The sequence below is a fragment of the Dendropsophus ebraccatus genome, chromosome 4 (assembly GCF_027789765.1).
Source record: "Dendropsophus ebraccatus isolate aDenEbr1 chromosome 4, aDenEbr1.pat, whole genome shotgun sequence".
NCBI lineage: Eukaryota > Metazoa > Chordata > Amphibia > Anura > Hylidae > Dendropsophus > Dendropsophus ebraccatus.
In genome coordinates, this window is record NC_091457.1 from 163,119,736 (window position 1) to 163,142,738 (window position 23,003).

The 23,003-nt window shown below is 45.2% G+C and overlaps 1 protein-coding gene across 3 annotated transcripts in view; it reads left to right on the forward strand.

Moving 5' to 3' along the window:
- LMO4 (LIM domain only 4) overlaps positions 1–23,003 on the forward strand; it is a 78,692-nt gene that overhangs the window by 50,789 nt on the left and 4,900 nt on the right. For all 3 annotated transcript variants that reach the window (XM_069969070.1, XM_069969068.1, XM_069969069.1), the window contains exons 3-4: positions 12,824–12,920; positions 13,097–13,252. In XM_069969070.1, coding sequence (XP_069825171.1) covers positions 12,824–12,920; positions 13,097–13,252 — 253 coding nt within the window. The remainder of the gene's footprint in view (positions 1–12,823; positions 12,921–13,096; positions 13,253–23,003) is intronic.

The window sequence follows — 23,003 nt, forward strand, 5'->3', positions numbered from 1 at the left end:
ATGCTTTTGTGTATGTTTAAATAAAACAAACAAAAATGCAGTGAAAGTCTCATATAAAATGCACCAAATTTTCTTCTCTGCGGCTTTAAACCTATCCTGTGTCACAGAACAAGTAGAAATGGAAGCTATATGTCCCAGGAGTTAAGCCAGGTCCCCATCCTCTGCTTTACTGCCCTCTAACTGGATATAAGTCAGTGGCCTGCAGCAGGAGCCTCCCCCCACTCTGCCTTGTTTTCAGTAGGGTCAACAAAATAAGCCCCGCCCCTTGGTGAAGCCCCACCCATTCAGTACATCATCAGCCAACCATAGAACAGATCAGTAAGAGATTGACCCCAATGACTCCGCAGTCTCTATACATTCCCAGCATGCCTCCTATAGGGTCACATGGGTTATGACGTGGAATCGTAAAGAAATCCGGGTGAACTCTAATCCAAATCTGAATCCCATAACTTTTTATGAAAATCTTGGTCACAGTTTATCTGGGCGGGATTTATATCTGGGCGGAACTTATTGAAAATCAACATGCGAACAATAAAATCAGTCGCTTCTCACTTATTACTGTGTTTGTGAGTGGAAATCTCTTAAGTTTCCAGGATGGGGATCGGCCCCTTTGTAAGTCCGAAACTGTGAGACTGTGTGAGTGTAAATCCAGAAATCAGAGGCAAAAAAAGTTTCTGGCACAGACTCTTAAAGGGATTCTCCAGGATTGGAAGAACGTGGCCACTTTCTTCCAAAAACAGCACCCCCTCTTATCTCAGGTTGTGTGTGGTATTGCAGCTCAGTTCTGTTTATGTGACTGGAGGTTGGTTGTAATACCGCATATAACCTCAGGACAGGGGTGGCGCTGTTCATGTAAGAGTATGGTTTTTCTAATCCTGAATGATAGGTTTTCTCTTATGAGCAATTTATCCCTTTCAAGGGGACTTGAGGATTGGTGGTGGTGCGACTACTGAGACCCCCACCAATCCTATGGGCCGATGATAAGGAGCAAGAGAGCAGTCAAGTCAGCGCAGGAGGGACTGCGTGGACGATACTTAAACCATCCGGGTGGCCCATAGAAGATGGCGGATTTTGTTGGTCATGTTATAAGACATTGATGGGGAAAGTTCGGCCCTGCAGCTGTTGCAAAACTACAACTCCCATCATGCCTGGCCTGGACAGCCTTCGGCTGCCCAGGCCAGGCATAATGGGAGTTGTAGTTTTGCAACAGCCTGCTGAAGGTTCCCCATCCCTGTTATAAGACAATGCAATAAAAATATTTTTTTTTTAAAAAAAGCCCCCGTATTTTAGTGCAATTAGGAGCGCAGTCTTTAGTGCATTCACTTCGGCGTCCGTCCATGAGCCGAGATCCAGTGACACCGAGCCGAGGAGATCATTAAATAAAATATTTACAGGCCGGCAATCTCTTATGTCAGATCTGGCCCTGCGAACAATGATCTGCCTGTAATTGTAAATGGTCTCACTGTATTAGGCACTGTATCTCGCTGTTTTCAGATTGATTGTGTTCCCCAAATGCTAAAATATTAACGCTCTCCTCCGGTCTTCAGACCCGGCCGGAGGAAACTGAAACCAATTCTGTCATCACAATTAAGGAGTCCCCTGGCTTTAATTAGCCTGACCCGGGGTGTCTGCCCCCCCCCCCCCCCCCCATGGCTGCAGAGGAGGAGGGGAAGGAGAAGCCCATTAAAGTCCAGACTGAGACTGATAGCGACTTAATTGAGCACCTAAAGCCTCGAGCCGTCTAAATCAAACACTGTCCGGCACAATCCCCTGGTTACATAATTAACTCTGCTGCCTCACAAACTCCCAGAAAACAAGTTTTTAGAAAAGGCTACAGTTACCGAGACGCCTTCCTCCTCCTCCTCGGCTCAGAGAGAAAGGCAATTGCTTCTCATCATTTGCCGCGCTTTACATTCACCCAGATTTATCAATTTGCAGAAATGATATCATTAGATATTCCCTTACTGTAACATACATTGTTGTTGGTTTTTCTTCTCCGTTTCCTCTTTTTCTCACGCTCCCTTACGTAATGTTGGACGGCTTTAGGGAAATTGGGTTTGACCTACAAATGACCTTCGTGCACTAAGACTGATAACCAACATCCAGGCAATTAAAAAGGGAACAATAGATGGCATTGTGTGCGGGCAATATGGTCTTGGGTGGTTGTTTCATACAAAGGCAGTGAAGACAACATGGGGCGTACAATAAGGACCCTGTGCAGCAGGACTGATGGCTTCCAGGGTCCGGGGACTGTACTTGTTGCTGGAAAGGTATAGCATCTACTGGACGTTATAAGGATGAGCCCTGTCCATGGCTGGACACAAGGGATAGCGGGTACGCCTGGACGTAGGAGTTAGAGAAGTTTTGCAAAAGTTTGGGAAAGTTTTTACATAGTTGGATTTACTCATTCTCCTGATGATGATTGTGTCGTCTATTACTAATCACCCAATGTGGGGAAGATTTATTCCGACTGGTTTCATATGACAGTTTAAAAAAAAATTAGCGCAATTTATTCCAATTATGTTCAGTTTAAAGGGGAACTATCAGCAGGTTAACGAATCTATTTTCCCTAATGTCCCTATTGTACAGGAGACACCAATGTTATGTCTCTCAGGGTACTATTACACGGAATGATGATCAGCCGAATTGGCCCTATCCAGACGATTATTGTTCCGTGTAATAAACACAACGATCAGCCAATGATCGCTGTCATCGGCTGATCATTGATATAGGTTTGGACCTATAATTGTCTGGCTGACGATATGCAAACAGAATACTTTACCTATCCATGCTGCAGGGCTCCTCTTGCGCTGTGCTTCCTCCCTGTCTGATAGGCCGCTCTGAAGCTGGAGCGCGCGGACCTGGGCAGAAGCAGAGCGAAAGAGGACCCTGCAGCATGGATAGATAATGTATACAGTGTAAGCCAGGGCTGCAAGGACATCGGTAACAATGTCCATGCAGCCCTTGTTAAACGATTATCTGGCCGTGTAATAGGCCCAGTAAACGGGTACAGTTATTATGGGGCCCCCATCGACCTGTGTAATAGGACCTTTACCTTCTTCCGCGGTGCAGTTAGTTGTTTGCTCCATGGTCCGGTAAGACCGCTAGGAGCACTGCCCGCCCCCATAATGCCGATCTGACCAGCCCACTCCAATAATTATCATTAGAAAGGGATAGACCAGCTGGGGCTGGATCGGCGCTATGGGGGTGGGCAGTGAAACATGTGCTACCGATCATAATGACACATGACGTCGGACCCCCTGTCTATCCAGTTCATAGCAGCACATCTTCCGTGAAACGCCCATTAAACATCAGAACGTGAAATGAGATCATGTGCTACAGTTTGCACCAATGGTTGCGGCTATACAGGACTTCTACTATGCAGTGTGGTGCGGTTGCGACATGCATGCTTCCACGCCTCTCGAATGTTGTGGGTCGTAATTCACAGCGTGGTCGTATGGCAACCTGCAATAGTTTACGACTCTCGAATCAAGTTGTGGGCGGTAATTTGACCACACTTCCTTATATTAGCCGTGATTCATGGCTGCTCGGCCTAGTCTCCCATCATGTGATCGCTGCCGCCATGCATCGCATAGAAATCTGTTGGAAACCACCTGACCCAGAGATCCGGTTAACCCCGTGCTCCTCACTGACCACTACTTAGAAGTTTTGAGAAAAGGAAAAAGTTGCAGTTATGTTACTTACAGAATCAGAAATTGTCCTCTACAGATGCAGAAATGTTTACAATGTATCCAGTCCGTCATCTGAACTGCCCTGTGGTCCTAGATGGCGCCTGGAGTTCAGCTCCTGAGGCCTGATTCTCTATAAAGCTTCATTAGCAAAGTTACCTATCCTTCTCTAATCTATTAGAGTCAGAATCCGACTTTTAATTTATGAAATCCTAGATCTCCCAACCAGGCTTATTTATAATGAACTTTTTTTTTTTTCCTGGAAGACGTGGGAAGAACGCTGCGCTGTATCATTGATGTTAGTGATCAGGTTTGACGTGTATATGTGTTACAGGCGCGGCCCATACTTGATATCCCACAAGATAAGATATATTAATATGAGATCTTTGTCTCCTCTAATATAGAAAATAAGATCTCCCTTCATTTTATCATATCCAGCTGCTTCAATTCAGATTGGATGATAAAGGAGAACAATAGCTGATAGATAACAAAAATAACATGGGGATGAGCTGCAGTACCAGACAAAGCCTCTGGTAACGGGGGCGCTGTTACATGGCAAAAATAAAAGTTGTCGATACTTAATATACATGTATAAGTTGCGGTGGTTTTAGGGGTTCACAAAATAGAGTTCTGCATCTGTATACAAGCCTGATCCATATACAATCCCTGGATCCTTTACCCCCTATATCCATGCAGTAAGCCCCCCCGTTCTCTTATGTTACATGTATAAGCTGTCGTCCTCCCTGTACCCTGATGGAAGGGTCTGAAGCCGGATGCTGGGTCCATTAACAGGAGGTAAATTGACTGTATCCACATGCAGAACAGCAGACTGCAGAAGTTTAATGTGGCTTCCCAACTTGTATAAGGGTCCAGTGATTCACTTAAGTGACAAACTGCTGAGGCTGGAACAAAAGATGACACTTTAATGACTTGTAATGGAGATGGTTGTGTGCGGAATCCAGAACACAGCTGGTTCCAATGGAGCAACTACGTCACCAATGTAACTATGTCACCGTTTCCTCCAAAACCTTCTATGCTTAGAATCCAGAGTACTTACTACTATTCCTATCATCTACACCAGGGATGGGGAACCTTCATCCCTCTAGCTGTTGCAAAACTACAATTCCCATCATGCCTGGACAGCCAAAGGCTATTGGGGCATGATGAGAGTTGTAGCTCTGCAATGGTAGAAGGGACACTGCTATAGATTACCAGATATTGGAGCCTAATGGGAGTTGTAGTTTTCCAATGCACCAATCTTCAATATAACTAAGTTCATGGAACTACAACTCCCAGCATGTCCCTTGATGAGCGTAGCTTTGTAGCAGCATTTTTTTTTATTGTCAGGACATGATGGGAGTTATAGCTTTTTAACAGCTGGAGAGTCACAGGTTGTGAAACCACAAATCCCAGCATGCCCTGTGAGCTTGAAGAGAGTAGCTGCATTTGCCTGGTGATTTGTATTGAGATTATATTCTTCGCTTATAACTTTCTATACAGTTTTATAGGTCTTCAGCCATTGGGACCAGTTAACTCCTGCAGTTCTGGATACAAGTCTGGGATTAATTTGTATGGCTCCACCCACCACCCTAAAATAACCAGGGAGATTTGACTCTCTGCAGTAAATCCACTTCCATCCCTCCACCATCTCTGCGATACCTGCCGCTGTTTATCATGGACTCGCTGAGGGCGTTCATAATTATAGATATTCCCGAGATACCGGTGTAGTTTGCATATAGCTTGCACGATCTCTTTCCTAAATGGCTGATAACAGATAACAATAGCCTGCACTTTATCACGTACCAAGTGTAATTCCATCATCATCATCATCATCATCATCATCATCATCACACATGCCTGAGGCTGGCAGTCATCTCTCAGTGTTATTATACATTAGTTATTATACATGCAGAAAACTACAGGGAGCAAATCTGCACCAAATCCTGGAATCTTTTTAGGAGAATTTATCCTTGCTCTTGCACCTATATCAGGGTAAGGGAACCTTGGCTCTCCAGCTCTCCTCATGATGGGAGTTGTAGTTGTACAGCAGCTGGAGAGCCGTGGTTCCCTCTTCCCTGACCCCATCATGATCAATTCTGATGTTGGCAAAAAAAAAAGTGCAAACTAATAGAGTGGAGTGAAAAAAGTTCAGATGACAAATTCAGAAAATGTAAAAAAATTTTTAAATTTCCTTAGATCTTATTTACACGTTTCGGAAATCGCTCCGTAAATTGCGGATCAAATTTAGGGGCAAATTTGGGGCCCATTGATTTCTATTGGTTCACGGTGTTCACGCTGTCTTACGGATATGCAATGTATTCAGGACATGCCCTAGTGCAGAATGTAATTGTACGTGCAGAAGAGTTTAGTCAATTCCAGATATTATGTCCGTAATGTCTGCAAAAAAATATGGACCACCCTAATTTAAATTATCCCCCACCTGCTTTTTTTTTTTTTTTTTTCAAATCCGCAAATGCGCGGATCCGCGGATGCGGTACGGATAAAGTTTTTACAGATTGCAGACGTAATATACAGTCTGGAAAAAAATCGCTAAGGTTACGTTCACACTTACCGGATCCGCAGCGGATTTAATTTAAATAACTAAACACCGCATCAAATCTGCTGCGGATCCTGTAGGTGTGAACGCACCCTAAAGGTGTAATTGAGGCCTTACTGACACCAGGGGTAAAAATTTGATTTTCTGTAATTTATTTTTTTTATTTTTTCATGTTTTGGTGTGAAATTGCGTGTTCTGCATGTGGATTTCAGACCTTCTCCGTATGCGTCGCTCGTAGATATATACACCAGGTTATGTTTTGACTGAAGAAACTGTAGCCATGTTGTCCGGCTGAACTACCAGCCCCAGAATAATCAGGTACTGCTGAGACTTCTGGTTCTGGTATAGGCCGGAATATCTGATGGTGATATCATGTCTCCAATGGTAGGCGCGTTGTTGATCCTTACATAGGACTGCTGCTGTTCCAGTCTCTACTTTTCCTACGTTGCCCTCTTGGCCCCCTCTATAACAAGGCTCTTTAGTATTTTGGGATCCCCTCATTTCCTCCGCTTTCCCGGCCTTTCTCTGTATTAGGGGCCTGGCAGCCCAGAGGCTCCTATGTCCGGAAGTAGCACGTGTTGTGGCCCCCTCCCCCGCTCCCACCACCCTGAGCATTCTGCAGGAACGTGTCAGCGTGCGATCCCGGGCCTCAGACTAATTAGTTTTGAAATGGAGTTTTGATTGAACTCTCCAAATCGATGCTGCTGCAAAATTTGTTTCTCGGGCTTCCTATTAAAAGCCATCTTAAGGGGCAGTTTTTACTACTCTCCCTGTCGTTCAGTCGATACATTTAATAACAACTTACAGGCTATTTTCAATAAAGTGGCGACAGCAAATTAGTAGTTTGAACATGACAAGCCTCCTGCAAGATCAGATCCAGAAAACTCCGGGCAATTAGTTTTTTTCCCCTCCTTTCCTAAGGAGGAAGCATGTCGCTGTAATGAGAAGCTCTGGTGGTGGCGAAGACTCCTTATTAACCCCTGCTGGGCTGCACTACATTCCGACTGGGTGGCGGAGGGACAGTTGCAGTCTCGCTATTGTGTGTTGCGGCCCACCATTCATTATCTTGAAGGCTGTCTCTTCAACCGCAGGACAATTCAATTGCAGAACCTCTTTAAAAGCACACTGGGCATTCCTCGGTTTATTTCAGAGATGTCCTGGGGGTAATCGGACTTGAACAAGGCTTTCCAAGCAATTATTGAAAGACGGGCCTGGTTTGGGACGTTGTAGGTGGGCAGCCTTTTAATGTATTTATTTCATAAGCGGAGTTTTTTTTTTTTTTTTTAGTAAGGGATGAATTCTGCAGAAATAGATTTATAGAGGATTGGACGAAATCAAAGGGCAAAGAAACAGGGAAGGTTCTTCTATCGAGGCCTTGTGCACAGTGCAGAGCCGGGCTGTACCAAGAGTGGCTCCATACTGCTGTGTGCCGCCATGTTGGGCTCCGTATAAATGCACATCATGGCTTTTTTAGATTTAATTCATGCAGAATGTCATCCAATGGAGCGCGCCGTGATTTGACATGATCGTTTTTTTTAAGGGCAAAAAGAAAAAAGTGCAACTTTTTTTTTAATTTTTTTCTTTTATGAACTTATGTCTCTGAGACATGAACAAGGTTGTCAGGTTGTGCAAAGGCCTTCTACGATATACCAGGGTAGGGAACCTTGGCTTACCAGCTAAAGCTATGGCTGTCAAGGCCTGATGGGAGTTGTAGTTTTGTAACAGCTGGAGAGCAAAGCTTCCCTACCCCTGATCTATACTGTAGTACATAGCACATATGCAATTTTTTTTATTTTTTTTGGCCCAATTTAGATTGTTCAGATTTAACCGATAATCGCAGGCAATGATTAAACAACCAACTAGAAATCGTTGATTGTTTGATAGAATCTGGACCTATTTTCATCGTTGTTCGTTCACATATCATTCAAACACCAGTCGGTATAATAAGACGTCGTTCGCTCGTTCCCTGGTCTTTCAGCCAGGAAAAGACGAGCGCAAGAACGACTAAGTAACGATCATCGTCCTGTGTAATAGGGTGAGCGATTAAGACCGTTCGTCGTTTGAAATCGTTAATCGCCAAATAAATTGTCCGGTGTAATACCACTCTAACATTCAGTACCATATACTATACATTAGCATACCTTACACATCTGTTGGTTTCATTTTGCCAGTAGCATAAGTTCCTTTTATAATCTGCAATAATAGTGTACACAGTGTGAACTCAGCCCTACAGGGATAACGTACATACTCCATGCATTGGAACCTGGTTTTATTCATAAAATGAAGGGGGACAAAGCGCCTTCAATAGCTGTTAGTTCCAATGCTCGTCCGCCCCCCAGCTCTCCCTCCCGACACCCCTCCTCTATGTACATGCACGCTTGCCTTGGCTGAGCATGCTTCTCCTTTACGAGGAAAAGAGGGCAGTAAGTTTAAGTCAAACCCCCATGTTCCACCCAAGGACTGGGTGCGGGAATTCTTTGCTCTTGCGTGTACGGCCACCGTTACAGTCCGTACTGTTAGACTAAATATTTATAAACGTATAAAAAAAATCCCACAATATTTACAATTAAAACCTGCTCTCCGCTCTGTGAAACCTTCGGAACCTGTTGAATGTAAAGCACAAGTAACATTGACTTTTTTTTTTTTTTTTTTTTTACAACTTTAAAGATTGTAATTTATTCCCATTTAGATCCATCCAGTCGTTGACTTAATGTAATCCCGACAGCACGTTAGAAAGACGCTCAATATTCACATTACACACAAGGTAATACTTAATAAAACATATTCAAGGTAAAGTAGAAGGACGTGAACTGTTACAGATATTAATATCATCCGGGAACTGGAAACACAATGGAGCCGATGAATATCGAGGTTCAAGCCTACAGAATTTACTGCAACAGCGCCCCCCTTTTTGTCCAGTGGTTGTGTCTGGTATTGCAGCTTAATCCCAGTAAAGTGAATATTAGTGAGAAATGGACATGTGTGACTGTGTATATGTGTGTTGTATACGGCTGCCATTGATTGCAGCCATTGAGTACCAGTTATTGATGGCTTTTTCTTGGTTATATAAAGACTTAAGAATAAGACCTTTCCACAGGAAATGAAGATATTTTTTTGTGCACGTGGTCTCAAGATTACGGTTAGGGGTCAGAGGTGTAACTTGCTATATACCAATGTATGTGATGTCATGGCCTATGGAAGCTATGGGTTGGTATGACATAGCCATGACTCTTATTGACTCTGCGTTATTTTCCGCGCTTGAAGACCCAGGTGCAAAGTTTTTATGGGACATTCTAGTAAAAACTGAAGTTTCCTACTGGTTTTCCCCCTTGGGGGGGTCTATCTCTCTGGTTTCATAGCATGTGTGAAGCACCTGGTAAAACAATCACTTTGCTATCTACAACAACAAATGATACGATGGCGTCCAGAGAGAGGGATCTACAAGCTTCATGTGTGGAAGAGCTGTCGGCAGAGACGCCCCCGGTATATTACTTCCTGTTAGAGAAGGCGCCAATGGTGGGGGTAATGGGGTCTACGCTTATGACTGTGTTAGACAGGCGGAAAGTTGTGGATTCTCTTCACTCTGCGGATACCAAGCTGTAGAAAACCCCAGTCCTACGTCAAGGCCGGAGAAGAGTGCAACTCGAACTCGAATGCTCTAGTCATAGGCCATAGGTTGTATCCATGTTTTCCAGGGCTGCATCCAACTTCTTAAGCCTGACACAATAAGGCTGTGGATGTATTCCATGCATTGGAGGTGCCCCCTCAAATTATAAAGTGTGTACCCCAGTTTACAATACATATTTATTGTGGTGGCCACTTCATAGCAATGGTCTGCTGCACTTTCCTATACATAAGGTATGTCAGCAGAATGCCGGCTCTGGCACTGGCTTATCCCTCCAAGAACAAGGGGATGGAGTGGTGAAAATCCATCTCTCGCCCAACTCATCTCTTTATCGACATCATATTTTGGTAGCTAGTCCCTCACACACCTGTCGTCCAAATCTACTGGTGGCCATGGGGCCAGCTGACTTTAGTATTAGTTTTATGGGTACCGTAATAACCAAATTGTTGCCCGTTACCGCCAGTCACACCACAGCTTTTATTTCTAGTATAGTTCTTAAAAGCTGCACTGTCATTGGTTGCTGTGAGCAGCAAGGTTTTACTTTTAGGCAGTGTCACAAACTTATCAACTATATGTTGCCCATAGAAACCAGTCACAGCACAACTTTTTCTAATAATTCAGGCTGGGCTAAGACTGGTTGCTAAGAGCAACAAAGACTGGTTTTATTTCTTTTGGACAGTATCATAAATCTTTCTGCCCATTGAAGCCGGTTAAATCCAATTTTTGATATGCGGGTCTGTTGTTGCTATGGCAGTATGGCCACTATGTGATCAACTTGAGGCCTCTATCCTGTGAGAAGTCCCCAACTTTGTGCTCAGTATAGACATATAATGAAGTATTCAGCAAGATGCTGTGTGTGTACTGGGCCCAGCATTGGGACCTTACAAAGAAATCGGCCTCATAACTTTCTGAAAGGGGCCTTGTTTCCCATAGCAACAAGAATCCCACTTTCTAAACTGAACTGGACTGGCCTGGTTGCTATGGGCAGCAAGGACTCTGAGGTATGCTGTCTAAAAAAAAAAAGTCCATAGCAACCAGTTATGTAAAGCGCAGCTTGAGTTTTTCAAGCGCTGTATAGGAAATGGAAGCTGTGCGGTGACTGGTTGCTATGGGCAACAGACTGTTTTTCTTATAGATAGTGAAACAGTCTGTTGCCCATAGTAACCAGGCACAGAAAGGCTATTAGAAATAAAAATTGTGATCGGTTGCTATGGGCAACATAGTTTTCTTTTGAGATTATTTTTCTTTACACTGCCTGAAAGTAAAACTGTTTGTTGCCCAAAGCAACCAATCACAGCGTAGCTTTTAATCAAAGCAACAACCGTATAACATAGCATGGTAACAACTTGAAGGCAAATTTATGATACTGCCATAAAGCAATACTGTCTGTTGCCCATAGCAACCAATCTGAAAATGACAGAACTTGGCATGCAAAGCGTGATTCTTATCCTCCTCCATATTAAATCCCATCTCTCACTTTCTAATGGGTTCCTATGGGCATGGTCTCCACTTTTTTTATGGTCGCCCCATTATGTAGACACTAGAGATGAGCAAACCCGCTGAAAGTTTGGGTTTGCACGAACCCGAACAATCGGCCTCTGCCTGAAGAAAGTGGATGCCGCCCGAGGAAAACATGCATACAGACACTTTCAGCAGGTTCACTCATAGACCCCAGGCCCATTGTGAAGTCCTATTAGGCAGATGGGATTGTCACACCATTGTCCTTTCATTGTCAAGTGTTCTCATCCACTAGATATAATAGGCAAGCCAATCTTAAGATTCAATTTCGGATCCGCCTCCGCTTTCCCCTTTAAATTAAAAAAAAAAAAAAAAAAAATCGTTCCGTAATTAACATCTGTCCATTTAGAGAAGACTTATCCTAGGGTTCACGATATTACCAGCCAGCCACCGGTGCCGTCTGAAAGGCAAAATGTCAAACGAAATTAACTTTTCGCTCGCGTGACGGAGGTAAAATGCAATCTTCATTAGCCGACGCGCGCACTGTTTTGGCGAGTGCTTAAACGTATTAAGAAATTATGTATATAATTTATTTTTTTTTTCCTCTCTTCCCCCATCTCGCCCCCCTCTTTTCTACACTCCCCCCCTATGGCAGATGTTGTGGTCTCATTTGATTGCATAGGAAAACTGCAGTGATACAACAAACACCCAGAGAGATATGATGACAAATGGGTCCAGATCCCGGTAAATTACTTTCTGCTCAAATCGAAATTTCATTCAGTTTGTTGCTAGCAGAGATGAAGTAATCTAAATTGTGGACTCAGGAGCAGATAGAGGGAAGTCGGAGCAAGCATTTCATTATCAAGAGAGAGAGAGAGAAGGTTAGAATGAAAGAGATGAGCGGAGGCAAATCTAAAGTGTTGACACTATGATTGAAAAGGTTAACCCATACACATTATATATCAACCTGGATAGCAGTGACTTCCTAATGGAAACTCTGCTCTGATGGCGGTTTGCTAGAGTTTCAATACACAGAGCATGATGTCTTCTTAGATATACAATCAAATCCCCTTAACCCCTTTGATGACTCATATCTCTTGATATGATTAAACCACAAAAAGAGAGTTCTTCAAATAATTTCAAGGACACAATGCATTTAAACTCCAGTCATGAATTGTATCTGCCTTATTTTTTTTTTTTTTATGTGATGAGCCTGGAAAATCTGATAAAATGTGTGTAGAACAGAATTGTTCTGGATTTTTTTTTTTTTTTTTTGGGGCGGGGGGGGGGGGGGGTTGTTATTATTAAATACTATGACGCCTTGCGAATCGAAAGCAAAAACAAAACAAAAAAAAACCCAAAGCAAATGCCCCCCTGTATGTTCTCCCAGCGGCGCGTCTTCAGAGGTTTTTCGATCTGTAATGATTTTGGAGGTACGCTGCGTCATTCCGATAATCAATCTTAATTTTCTCCCCTTTTGTCTCGTTCTTCTAGGTTATTCGGGAATAGCGGTGCTTGCAGTGCTTGTGGGCAGTCAATTCCAGCCAGCGAACTGGTCATGAGGGCACAAGGAAACGTCTATCATCTTAAGGTACTACAAGGTGGAATCAGGTCTGGGGGAAGTTTTTAGCCGGCACGAAAGGAGTTAAAATGCGGCTATATTAGATTTGCTTGATTGAACGGTGATCTAGAGAGTTTTATTTTATCAAGCTTTTTTTCTTTTGATTAATTTGTTTCTCTTACCTTCCCTCTTCTTCTGCCTTGCAGTGTTTTACGTGCTCAACCTGTCGGAATCGCCTCGTCCCCGGGGACCGGTTTCACTACATCAATGGCAGTTTATTCTGCGAACATGATAGACCTACAGCTCTTATCAATGGTCATTTGAATTCACTTCAGAGCAATCCACTACTGCCAGACCAGAAGGTGAATACTTCTTATTAACAAGCTTTTTTTTCCCCAGGGGCTAATTGCCACAATTATCTTTTCTGTCCTGCTTTGCATTTCTTACATGTTCAGCTGTATCCGAGCAGATCTTATTTCTTCTAGGCTTTAGGCTTCAATTTTATTTTCTTATTTTTTTGCAAGAAGAAAAAGATGTAACTGCACTTTTGTATGTGACTATTTCTTTAACTTTTTTCCCACTCTTTAAATTGTCTTTATTAAATATAAATTTTAAACCATAAAATCCATAGGAGTTCCACCAATTAAGTCTTTCAAATTTTCCAGACCAGTATTAACTATATTAAACTCCCTGACTGACGTCCTCTGCTCCCCTCTCCTTTCCTCTGCTCCCCTCTCCTTTCCTCTGCTCCCCTCTCCTTTCCTCTGCTCCCCTCTCCTTTCCTCTGCTCCCCTCTCCTTTCCTCTGCTCCCCTCTCTTCTCCTCTCCTCTGCTCCCCTCTCTTCTCCTCTCCTCTGCTCCCCTCTCTTCTCCTCTCCTCTGCTCCCCTCTCTTCTCCTCTCCTCTGCTCCCCCCTCTTCTCCTCTCCTCCCCTCTTCTCCTCTCCTCTGCTCCCCTCTCCTTTCCTCTGCTCCCCTCTCCTTTCCTCTGCTCCCCTCTCCTTTCCTCTGCTCCCCTCTCCTTTCCTCTGCTCCCCTCTCCTTTCCTCTGCTCCCCTCTCCTTTCCTCTGCTCCCCTCTCTTCTCCTCTCCTCTGCTCCCCTCTCTTCTCCTCTCCTCTGCTCCCCTCTCTTCTCCTCTCCTCTGCTCCCCTCTCTTCTCCTCTCCTCTGCTCCCCCCTCTTCTCCTCTCCTCCCCTCTTCTCCTCTCCTCTGCTCCCCTCTCCTTTCCTCTGCTCCCCTCTCCTTTCCTCTGCTCCCCTCTCCTTTCCTCTGCTCCCCTCTCTTCTCCTCTCCTCTGCTCCCCTCTCTTCTCCTCTCCTCTGCTCCCCTCTCTTCTCCTCTCCTCTGCTCCCCTCTCTTCTCCTCTCCTCTGCTCCCCTCTCCTCTGCTCCTCTGCTCCCCTCTCCTCTGCTCCCCTCTCTTCTCCTCTCCTCTGCTCCCCTCTCTTCTCCTCTCCTCTGCTCCCCTCTCTTCTCCTCTCCTTTGCTCCCCTCTCTTCTCCTCTCCTCTGCTCCCCTCTCTTCTCCTCTCCTCTGCTCCCCTCTGCTCCCCTCTCTTCTCTCCTCTGCTCCCCTCTCTTCTCCTCTCCTCTGCTCCCCTCTCTTCTCCTCTCCTCTGCTCCCCTCTCTTCTCCTCTCCTCTGCTCCCCTCTCTTCTCCTCTCCTCTGCTCCCCTCTCTTCTCCTCTCCTCTGCTCCCCTCTCTTCTCCTCTCCTCTGCTCCCCTCTGCTCCCCTCTCTTCTCCTCTCCTCTGCTCCCCTCTCTTCTCCTCTCCTCTCCTCTGCTCCCCTCTCTTCTCCTCTCCTCTCCTCTGCTCCCCTCTCTTCTCCTCTCCTCTGCTCCCCTCTCTTCTCCTCTCCTCTGCTCCCCTCTCTTCTCCTCTCCTCTGCTCCCCTCTCTTCTCCTCTCCTCTGCTCTCCTCTCTTCTCCTCTGCTCCCCTCTCTTCTCCTCTGCTCCCCTCTCTTCTCCTCTGCTCCCCTCTCTTCTCCTCTGCTCCCCTCTCTTCTCCTCTGCTCCCCTCTCTTCTCCTCTGCTCCCCTCTCTTCTCCTCTGCTCCCCTCTCTTCTTCTCTGCTCCCCTCTCTTCTCTGCTCCCCTCTCTTCTCCTTCCCAACCTAACCTGCTGATAGCCCCTTATATCGCCCAGGACACTCAGGAGGAAGGTGTGTGTGTTACCTTCATCCTTGGCACTGGTCCTGCGCTCTTAGGGTAATCTTTACTTTGGTGCACTGTTAGGAGCACTGCCGTGTCATCCATTCCCCCCACTCCATTGATGATCATTGGAAGAAGCGGGCCAATGACGCGACAGTGCACCAAAGCGAAGATTACTCTGACTAACAGCGCAGGACCAACACCGCAGAGGAGGAAGATAACACCCATACCTTCCTCCTCAGTGTCCTGGCCGATATCAGCAGGTTACATTCATCTAACCTGCTGATAGTTCCCCTTTAAACCAACCTTAACCCTAACTTTAAAAATTCCATACTAAATCTTTTTCAATAAAAGAGGGAAGAAAAATGGAGGTAAAAGAAAAATCAGCAATTAGACAATACCCCTCATACCGCACCACCACCTCCCGCCATCCTCTCTGTCCCCGCTTCATTCACACCTACTTACACTCTTCTCCTCTTACTCCATGTACCCGGCACGGGGACGGAGAGAATGCACACACATCCTCTCCTCTATTTCTCTATGGATTTTCTGTGGATTTTACACCTATAGGGGCGACGGAAATCTGCGGCATTATCTCTACAAACGGATTTGGAAATCCACAACGTGCTCATGTTTCCACGTGGAAAACTCCATCCTCCTTTTTTTTTTTTTTTTTTTTTTTAATTCTCAGTGAATTTCCTGAGTTAAATCGGCCCAGGAAAATCCTGTCACATCTGAACACACTCTAATGGCAGGTTCACGTATGTCAGAATATACTTGAAGGGTGCGTTCACACCTACAGGATTCGCAGATTTGATGGTGCAGATTTGATGCTGTGTTCAGTTATTTAAATGAAATCTGCTGCGGATCCGGTAAGTGTGAACGTACCCGAAGAGTGAATTTAATAGGTGTTCTATAGTTTTTATTGAAAATAAGCAGCACGGGTCACTGTGTACTGTGACGTGTTATTTACATACAACATGGTTTATTCTGCGTCGGTTGCCAGGACATGGATTCGCCTGTTGAATTGGGCAAATCCACCTCCAAAGCGCCAGTAAAATCCACCGCAGCAGTGAAATACGTAGCACAAATGCAAGGATATGTCTCCGCTATCTGCTGTGTTTTTTCCAAGAGAAATTGGCCGTGTAAACATACCCTTAGGAGACCCTCCCCACCTTCTAAAGTTCCAGATTATCTTCAGTGTCCAAAAAAAAAGTGCCAAACTAGATTTTTTTTTTCTTTTATTGTTATGGTGTTTTTTTTTTTTGTTTTTTTTTTAAATTTTTATAGAAAATGTGAATAAAGGGGTATTCTGGAAGTACTTTATAGAGTTTTTACCACCTCTTCATTACCTGAAGCTTCTGGACCCCAATGCATGGCTCATAGCGGACCTACTCTAACCGTGTCCCATTATACCAATGTTTTCTTTGTACCCCCTATTAGTACACCCCTGCCAGGCAGACATTTTCCCGAATTTTTTTATCGCTCTTCTTATTGACTAACCCATTAGTCAGGATTTCATTAATCCAAAATGGTGGACAACAAGGAACCAGTTGGTGATATCCTATAAAGGTTTTAGGTTTATGGCCCTATAACGGTGCGTTATAGGGTACGTTCCCGACTGCCGTTGCTTTCAGGTTTTATAGGGAGACTTAGTTACTTGTTCTCGAGTCCCTTTTAACCTATTTCTTCGTCGTCTTCTGCTATTACTTTCATCCCTACATTATAGTATAGGACCTAATGCAGCAGAATTCAGTACAAGGTTCTTCATCGCTGAACTGTGGGGTAACCACAAGATGAAGGATTCTGTACCGGCTGCAGAGTCTGAGCCTACACAGGACCCCGGGGATTGTCCATGTAATAGTGCGGTGGAGCGGAGCCTGTCATACACCAATGGCTACTGGTGGACATAGAGGTCAGCTGCTGGCCCCTCGCAGATGGGATTGGCAATTAATATATTAAAATCAGTCAGGATGTACATGAGGTAGCGGACCCCGAGAGAGAAGCAAAATCGGCCTCTGATTAGTCCATTAAAACAGAACAAGATGGACGTGATCCGCTTGGGAATCTGAGAAGTACCCAGCTCCTTGAGTAGTTGTCACTCGGCTCTTCTAGAGTCCTGACTGGCAGCAATGCGCGGACGCTGTATAACTGGGCGATGACCCCTCCGAGTTCTATCCGCGGCCGTATTTGTCAACAAGCCTTTTGAGAAACAGATGTAACTAAGAAACTGCTGAACGCAATCTGAAGCATTTTCAGCGAGTACAACACAAGGACTTTTGTTCACAGGGGATTTTTAATTATAATTCCAGCTGAAATAATTAATGAGGTTTTTTATGTCTGTTTACTGTTAATTAAAGCTCAGGAAACTAAGCGGTGACCTCGGAGGGGCCGACACCAGACGGGGGGCTCCTTTATACACAACCATGCTCTAATTGTCCCGTGTTATTGGTTGTAATCCCCCCTCCCCCCTCACCCTATAGATGCTCAGTCCCATCATCATCGGCCGGGATAATCTGACGTAGAGCGGCTAATTGGGAGCCAGAGGACTAGAATTAAAAGCTGTGGAAAAACCTTTCATGGGGTTGATATGGAAAACCGTAGGTTAGGGAGTAAAAACGTTACGCTAAGTTTGAGTCGGGAATCTTCATTTGTTTTTAGATGCCCTGATGCAGTTTGCAGCCCGCTCCTAGGTTCAGATACTTTTCATTTTGAGGTTGATGTTTTAAAGGGGTTGTTCACCTTTAAAATTTTTGGTCCCAGCAAGTGCCAGAGATTTGTAATTTACTTCTATTAAAAAATCTCCAGTCTTCCAGTACTTATCAGCTGTTGTATGTCCTGCAGGAAGTGGTGTATTTTTTCCAGTGTGAGGGCTCGCTCATGCACACTGAGCAATAGGTGAGGAATTGAAGAGGAAAGATTTCTGCTTGAAATTCCTCTTCTATTCTTATCTGGCAGAATAGAAGCAGAATTTGAGTTGAATTTGAGCGGAATTCAAGCAGAATTTGAAGCAGAATTCAAGCCCCATTTGCTTCTATAGGGTGCGTGCACACTACGGAATTCCCGCGTATGACCCGCGGCGGATTCCGTCGCTCGTACCCACACATCTCTGCCCGTGCCATAGACACTTTTCTATGCACGGGCGGATTCCGCATTCCGCCGAAAGAATTGACATGTCACTTCTTTCGTCGGAATGCGGAATCCGCCTGTGCATAGAATAGTGTCTATTGCACGGGTGGAGATGCGCGCCGCCGCGTGCGTGTACGAGCAATAGAATTCGCCGCGGGTCATACACGGGAATTCCGTAGTGTGCACACACCTATAGGATTCCTCTATGTCACTTCTTTGGGCGGAAAGCGGATCTGCGGCAGAAAATTCTGCTTGTAAATTCTACAGAGCAGAAATCCCATTAAACACAATAGGACGTTGCTTTGTTCATATTTTACGGGAGGAATTTCAAGCTGAAAATAAGAGCGGAATCTGCTTCAATTCCTCACCTATTGCTCAGTGTGCATGAGCCCTGACACAGTGCTCTCTGCTGCCACCTCTGTCCATGTCAGAGCAGCAGCAAATCCCCATAGAAAACCTCTCCTGCTCTCCAGACTGTAAAGAACCACTTCCTGTAGGACATACAGCAGCTGATAAGTACTGGAGATTTATTTATTTATTTTAAATAGAAACTCTGGCACCAGTTGATTTGAAAGAATTTTTTTTTTTGTGAACTCCCCCTTTAAGGGCCTTTTACACAGGCTGATTATCGGAAGGGCATGTTGCTAGAAATGTTCCTGTGGTTGATAGTTGGCCTGTATAAAGGTGACAGTGATCAGCTGGGGACGATGAAAACGCCTGATCCACGGCTGATCTTCCGTGGCTTCAAAATTTCTTGCCATCAGCCTTACATCTTCCTGTGTGAACAGGGGATGTAAGGCCAATAGCGATAAAATAAAACAGTCAGCATGGATGTGTATATAGAATATACTGTGCACATAGGATATACACACATCCATGCTGTCAGTTTCCATATCACACAGCAGTATATACTTACCAATGCTGCTGTCATCTGGCATCCTGTTCCTATGGCTCTTCCGTCCAGCCACTGTCTTCAGGCCCCGCCTCCTACAGCTGTCAATCATTCTGGAGGAGGTTGGGCCCAAAGACAGGGGCTGGACTGGAGAGCTTGAGGAACAGGATGCCGGATCACTGCAGCATTGGTAAGTATGAACTGCTGTGCGATATGGAAACTGACAGCACAGATATGTGTGTATACGTGCTGTCAGTTTCCATGGCTGCACGAACGATGCACAGATTGTTTGTACTGCCCGGCCGCTTGGTGTAAAGGCACCGCAAACGGGCACTGATCTCGCTGAGAAATCTATTAGTCTAAATGAAAGCACCTTTAGATGTGAGGTCGGGGATTTCTGGGATCTAGAGCTGGCTGTGAGTTCTCTGCTTTCTCTGTGTCCGTTGCCCTCCATGTATGCTCTCCTTACTCTCTTCACATTGATCTAATGTGTGTAGCCTTATCCCTCTCTTTAAGGTCTTGTGTAAGCTGAATGCATGGAGTCCGGTTCCATGCATAAAATCCAAATCCTTATTGAATGTATTGGGGAAGTCCTTGACCATTTGCACTTGAAAATCAGCTTTGATGTAGATTTTAGCCACGGATTTCCTTGTCAAATCCCCGTAAAAGTTTTGCTCATCCGTTTGCACTGTGTGAAAGTACCCTAACACCGAGGGAAGCAAAGGGGGGAGAGCATGTTCTATTTTAAATGACAGATCCCTTTGTGCTCAATGAGATAAGCCGCTTCCATAAAGTACTATGTGAACGCTTGGCTGAGCATACGTGTATATAGAGGGATTGGGAAAGTGAATTAGTGGCCGATGTGTAAAAAGAAGAAAATGAGTAATAAGAAAAAAATCAGTGCAAAGGTTCCAAACTCTAGGAAGTCTCTGGCCGTAGCTTCCTAATCCGGTGTGTGGCCTCCGCTTCTTTCCTGCATATGGTTCCTGATAGGAAGTGATCTCAGTCCTCGGCATCGGGCAGAGCGCCCCGGAGTCATGTGCTGCCTTCCTGTCTCGCACAATATGTATTTTGTCAACATTTAACTTGTCGTCTCGTTTCCTCTTTTCTCTATTGGATCTGATGGAATGAATTTGAGTAATTCTATATATGAGCAAACCACAGATGCATTACTGCTGAGGGAGCTCCGTATGGATCCAGACTCCCGCCATATAGTCTACACATACTGCCATGGAGTAGATGATCTGCCATGCCTATAGGGAGCAGTGAGTAAAGGAGATTTATTTAAATGTCCCAATTCTCTGCCCCACGTCTACCGAAGACCGGGGAAGGATTATAGAGCCGGGAGACCTGACAGGTTCAATACAAAGTGTAAAACTTCCATAGGGCTCATGCAGACAAACACCTTATGGCTGTGCAGAACCTATAGGTTGTACGGAGTTGTAATATGGCGCCCATGGATGTCTGTAGGACCCTGCTATATGTGTTATTAAATGGGGTATTTTATAGTTATTGATACACAAATTGTCTTAGGGGGCAACACAACGGGATGTGGCAGAACGCCCTGTCCGTGGGGAGTCACGCGGTAGGACGCCCTGTCCGTGGGGAATCACGCGGTAGGACGCCCTGTCCGTGGGGAGTCACGCGGTAGGACGCCCTGTCCGTGGGGAGTCACGCGGTAGGACGCCCTGTCCGTGGGGAGTCACGCGGTAGGACGCCCTGTCCGTGGGGAGTCACGCGGTAGGACGCCCTGTCCGTGGGGAGTCACGCGGCAGGACGCACTGTCCGTGGGGAGTTACACTCCGTGTCAATGTCATTGGGAGTCAGCATTGCTTACTTCTTTCCGTGCCCGTAATCAAAGATGATCGAATAGGGCCGAGATTCAGGTTCGTATAAACCAGAGTCATCAGCATATGACTCCCGCTGCCTTCCCGTTCTGTGGGGAAGATGGAGACAGCCCAAGTACCTAGGCTGTATCCAGGGCTGTATTAACAGCTGCTGCTGCCCTAGGCACTAAACCTGAGGACGCCCCATACGCCATACTATGACTGGATACCACCGCAATACCAGACTTGACCAATTCCATCATAACCCCATCCTCCCCCCCCCCCCCCCCCTAGAAAAGTCACCAGATCTACTGGCAAAAAAAAATGTTGTTTCCTTCCCCCTGCTCCCCGGTGCTGCCCCCCCCCCCTGCAAGTTGCTGCCCTAGGCACCGGACCACGGGTGCCTAGTGGTAAATATGGCCCTGGCTGTACCCCTGTTTTCCAGGCAGTACTCGGGCTGTCTCCACCTTCCCCATGGAACAGCGGGAGTCAAATGCCGATTGGTTTGGGTTTGTTCAAACCTGCACTCCGCACCTATTCGATTATCTCTACCCGTGATGTGCCATCTCACCAGCCCTGGGACTCTTGCCGGATAGCATTTTCCCCCAAGTTTCCCCATAATGCTCGTCCCGGTTGATGGACAGCTCGCTCAGACACTCAGTGACTGGAGCGGCGTCCTGCCCCAGTCACCAGCTGAGCGGCCATTCCATTACCCGGGCTCTGACGTCGGCAGAGAAGAGAGTTAGTACCCTTTGTTACTCTCCCCCATGCCCCGGAGGTCAGACTTCTCCTTTAACACTAATGAGGTCTTACTCTCCATAATATAGTATGTATAATAATGGCAAAACGGGGGCAATAAAAATGCAATCCTCCACCTTTCCATACATCCCCCCTCAATAGCCGGAATTGAATGTTTCCCGGTAACGCAGGCAGCGGCGGTTCAGCTCAACAGTTGTCCGATCTCTGGGAGAAGGAGACTGGTTAAGATCTGGCTTCATTTTCCTAATAAGTCTCCTTGCTATTCTAGTGAGTGCATTTTGATAACTGCTGTGTCTAATTTGTACCAATTACTGTCAGTCCTCACCAAGTCTGTTCATTCCGCACTGGTTCAGGGGAAAAGAGGGAATGCTCGACTCCGGCACATAATTGTATTCACATCATATTTCATACTGATTATGTATTGATGACATTGATTCATTTACTCTTTACAGCTCCACTTGCATGGGTAGTAAATCTTATTGACCACATATGAATTTTAATTTCAAATTGGTGATAGATTTTTCCATCAGCTCTGATAGCGTATTTGACTTTTTCATCATTAACCCAGGCAATCACGCTGCACTGAGTTATTGCAGTGAAACAAAAAATGCATACTTCACTCCCTGCTACACTCCCTGCTACTATATGGATTTGCAATAGAAACTTCATTAATGTGCCGAGAAATAAAGAAAATGCTTTTTATTCTCCGCTCTGCATAGCCGAACCCGACGATAATTCTGGATTTGGTTAAAAAGGAAAAAAAACAAAACACATTTCCCCGTAGAGGCGGCCGCATTCTAATACCTAGGTATCATTTAGAGAATTATTTACCCAGTGTCTTAGCGCCATTTCCCAAAAGCAATTACCTCCGTATAGGATTACATTTAAACACGACCTAATGGATTTATTACTCCTTTTATTTGTGCTCCAAATAATTTATCCGGGAAATAAATATGCGGAGAAGGCGGCTCTCTGTATGGCATTAGTAAAATGTGATGGAGTGGGGAGCATGTTGGGATAGGAGTACTATTCTTGTAATGTAGGCGTATTGATGTGCAGTGCTTTAATACTCTACATTAGTATTGTTTTTTTTTTGTTTTTTTTGTTTGGGTGATGTGCAATCAATACAACATGTATCGTGGTAATGTCTGTCTAAACCCAGTTTTTAGCGAGGCCAAGTCTACCTTAAAAGTAGGGATTGGGAACCTGCAGCTGTTACAAAACTACATTTCCCATCATGCCTGGAGAGGCAAAGCTGAAGGTTCCCAATCCCTAGTTTAGAGGTATTCCCATGTCATAAGGTGGCGGCTTATGACTAGGATGGGCGGTCACATGTGTGGAGGGTCCGATCTCCAG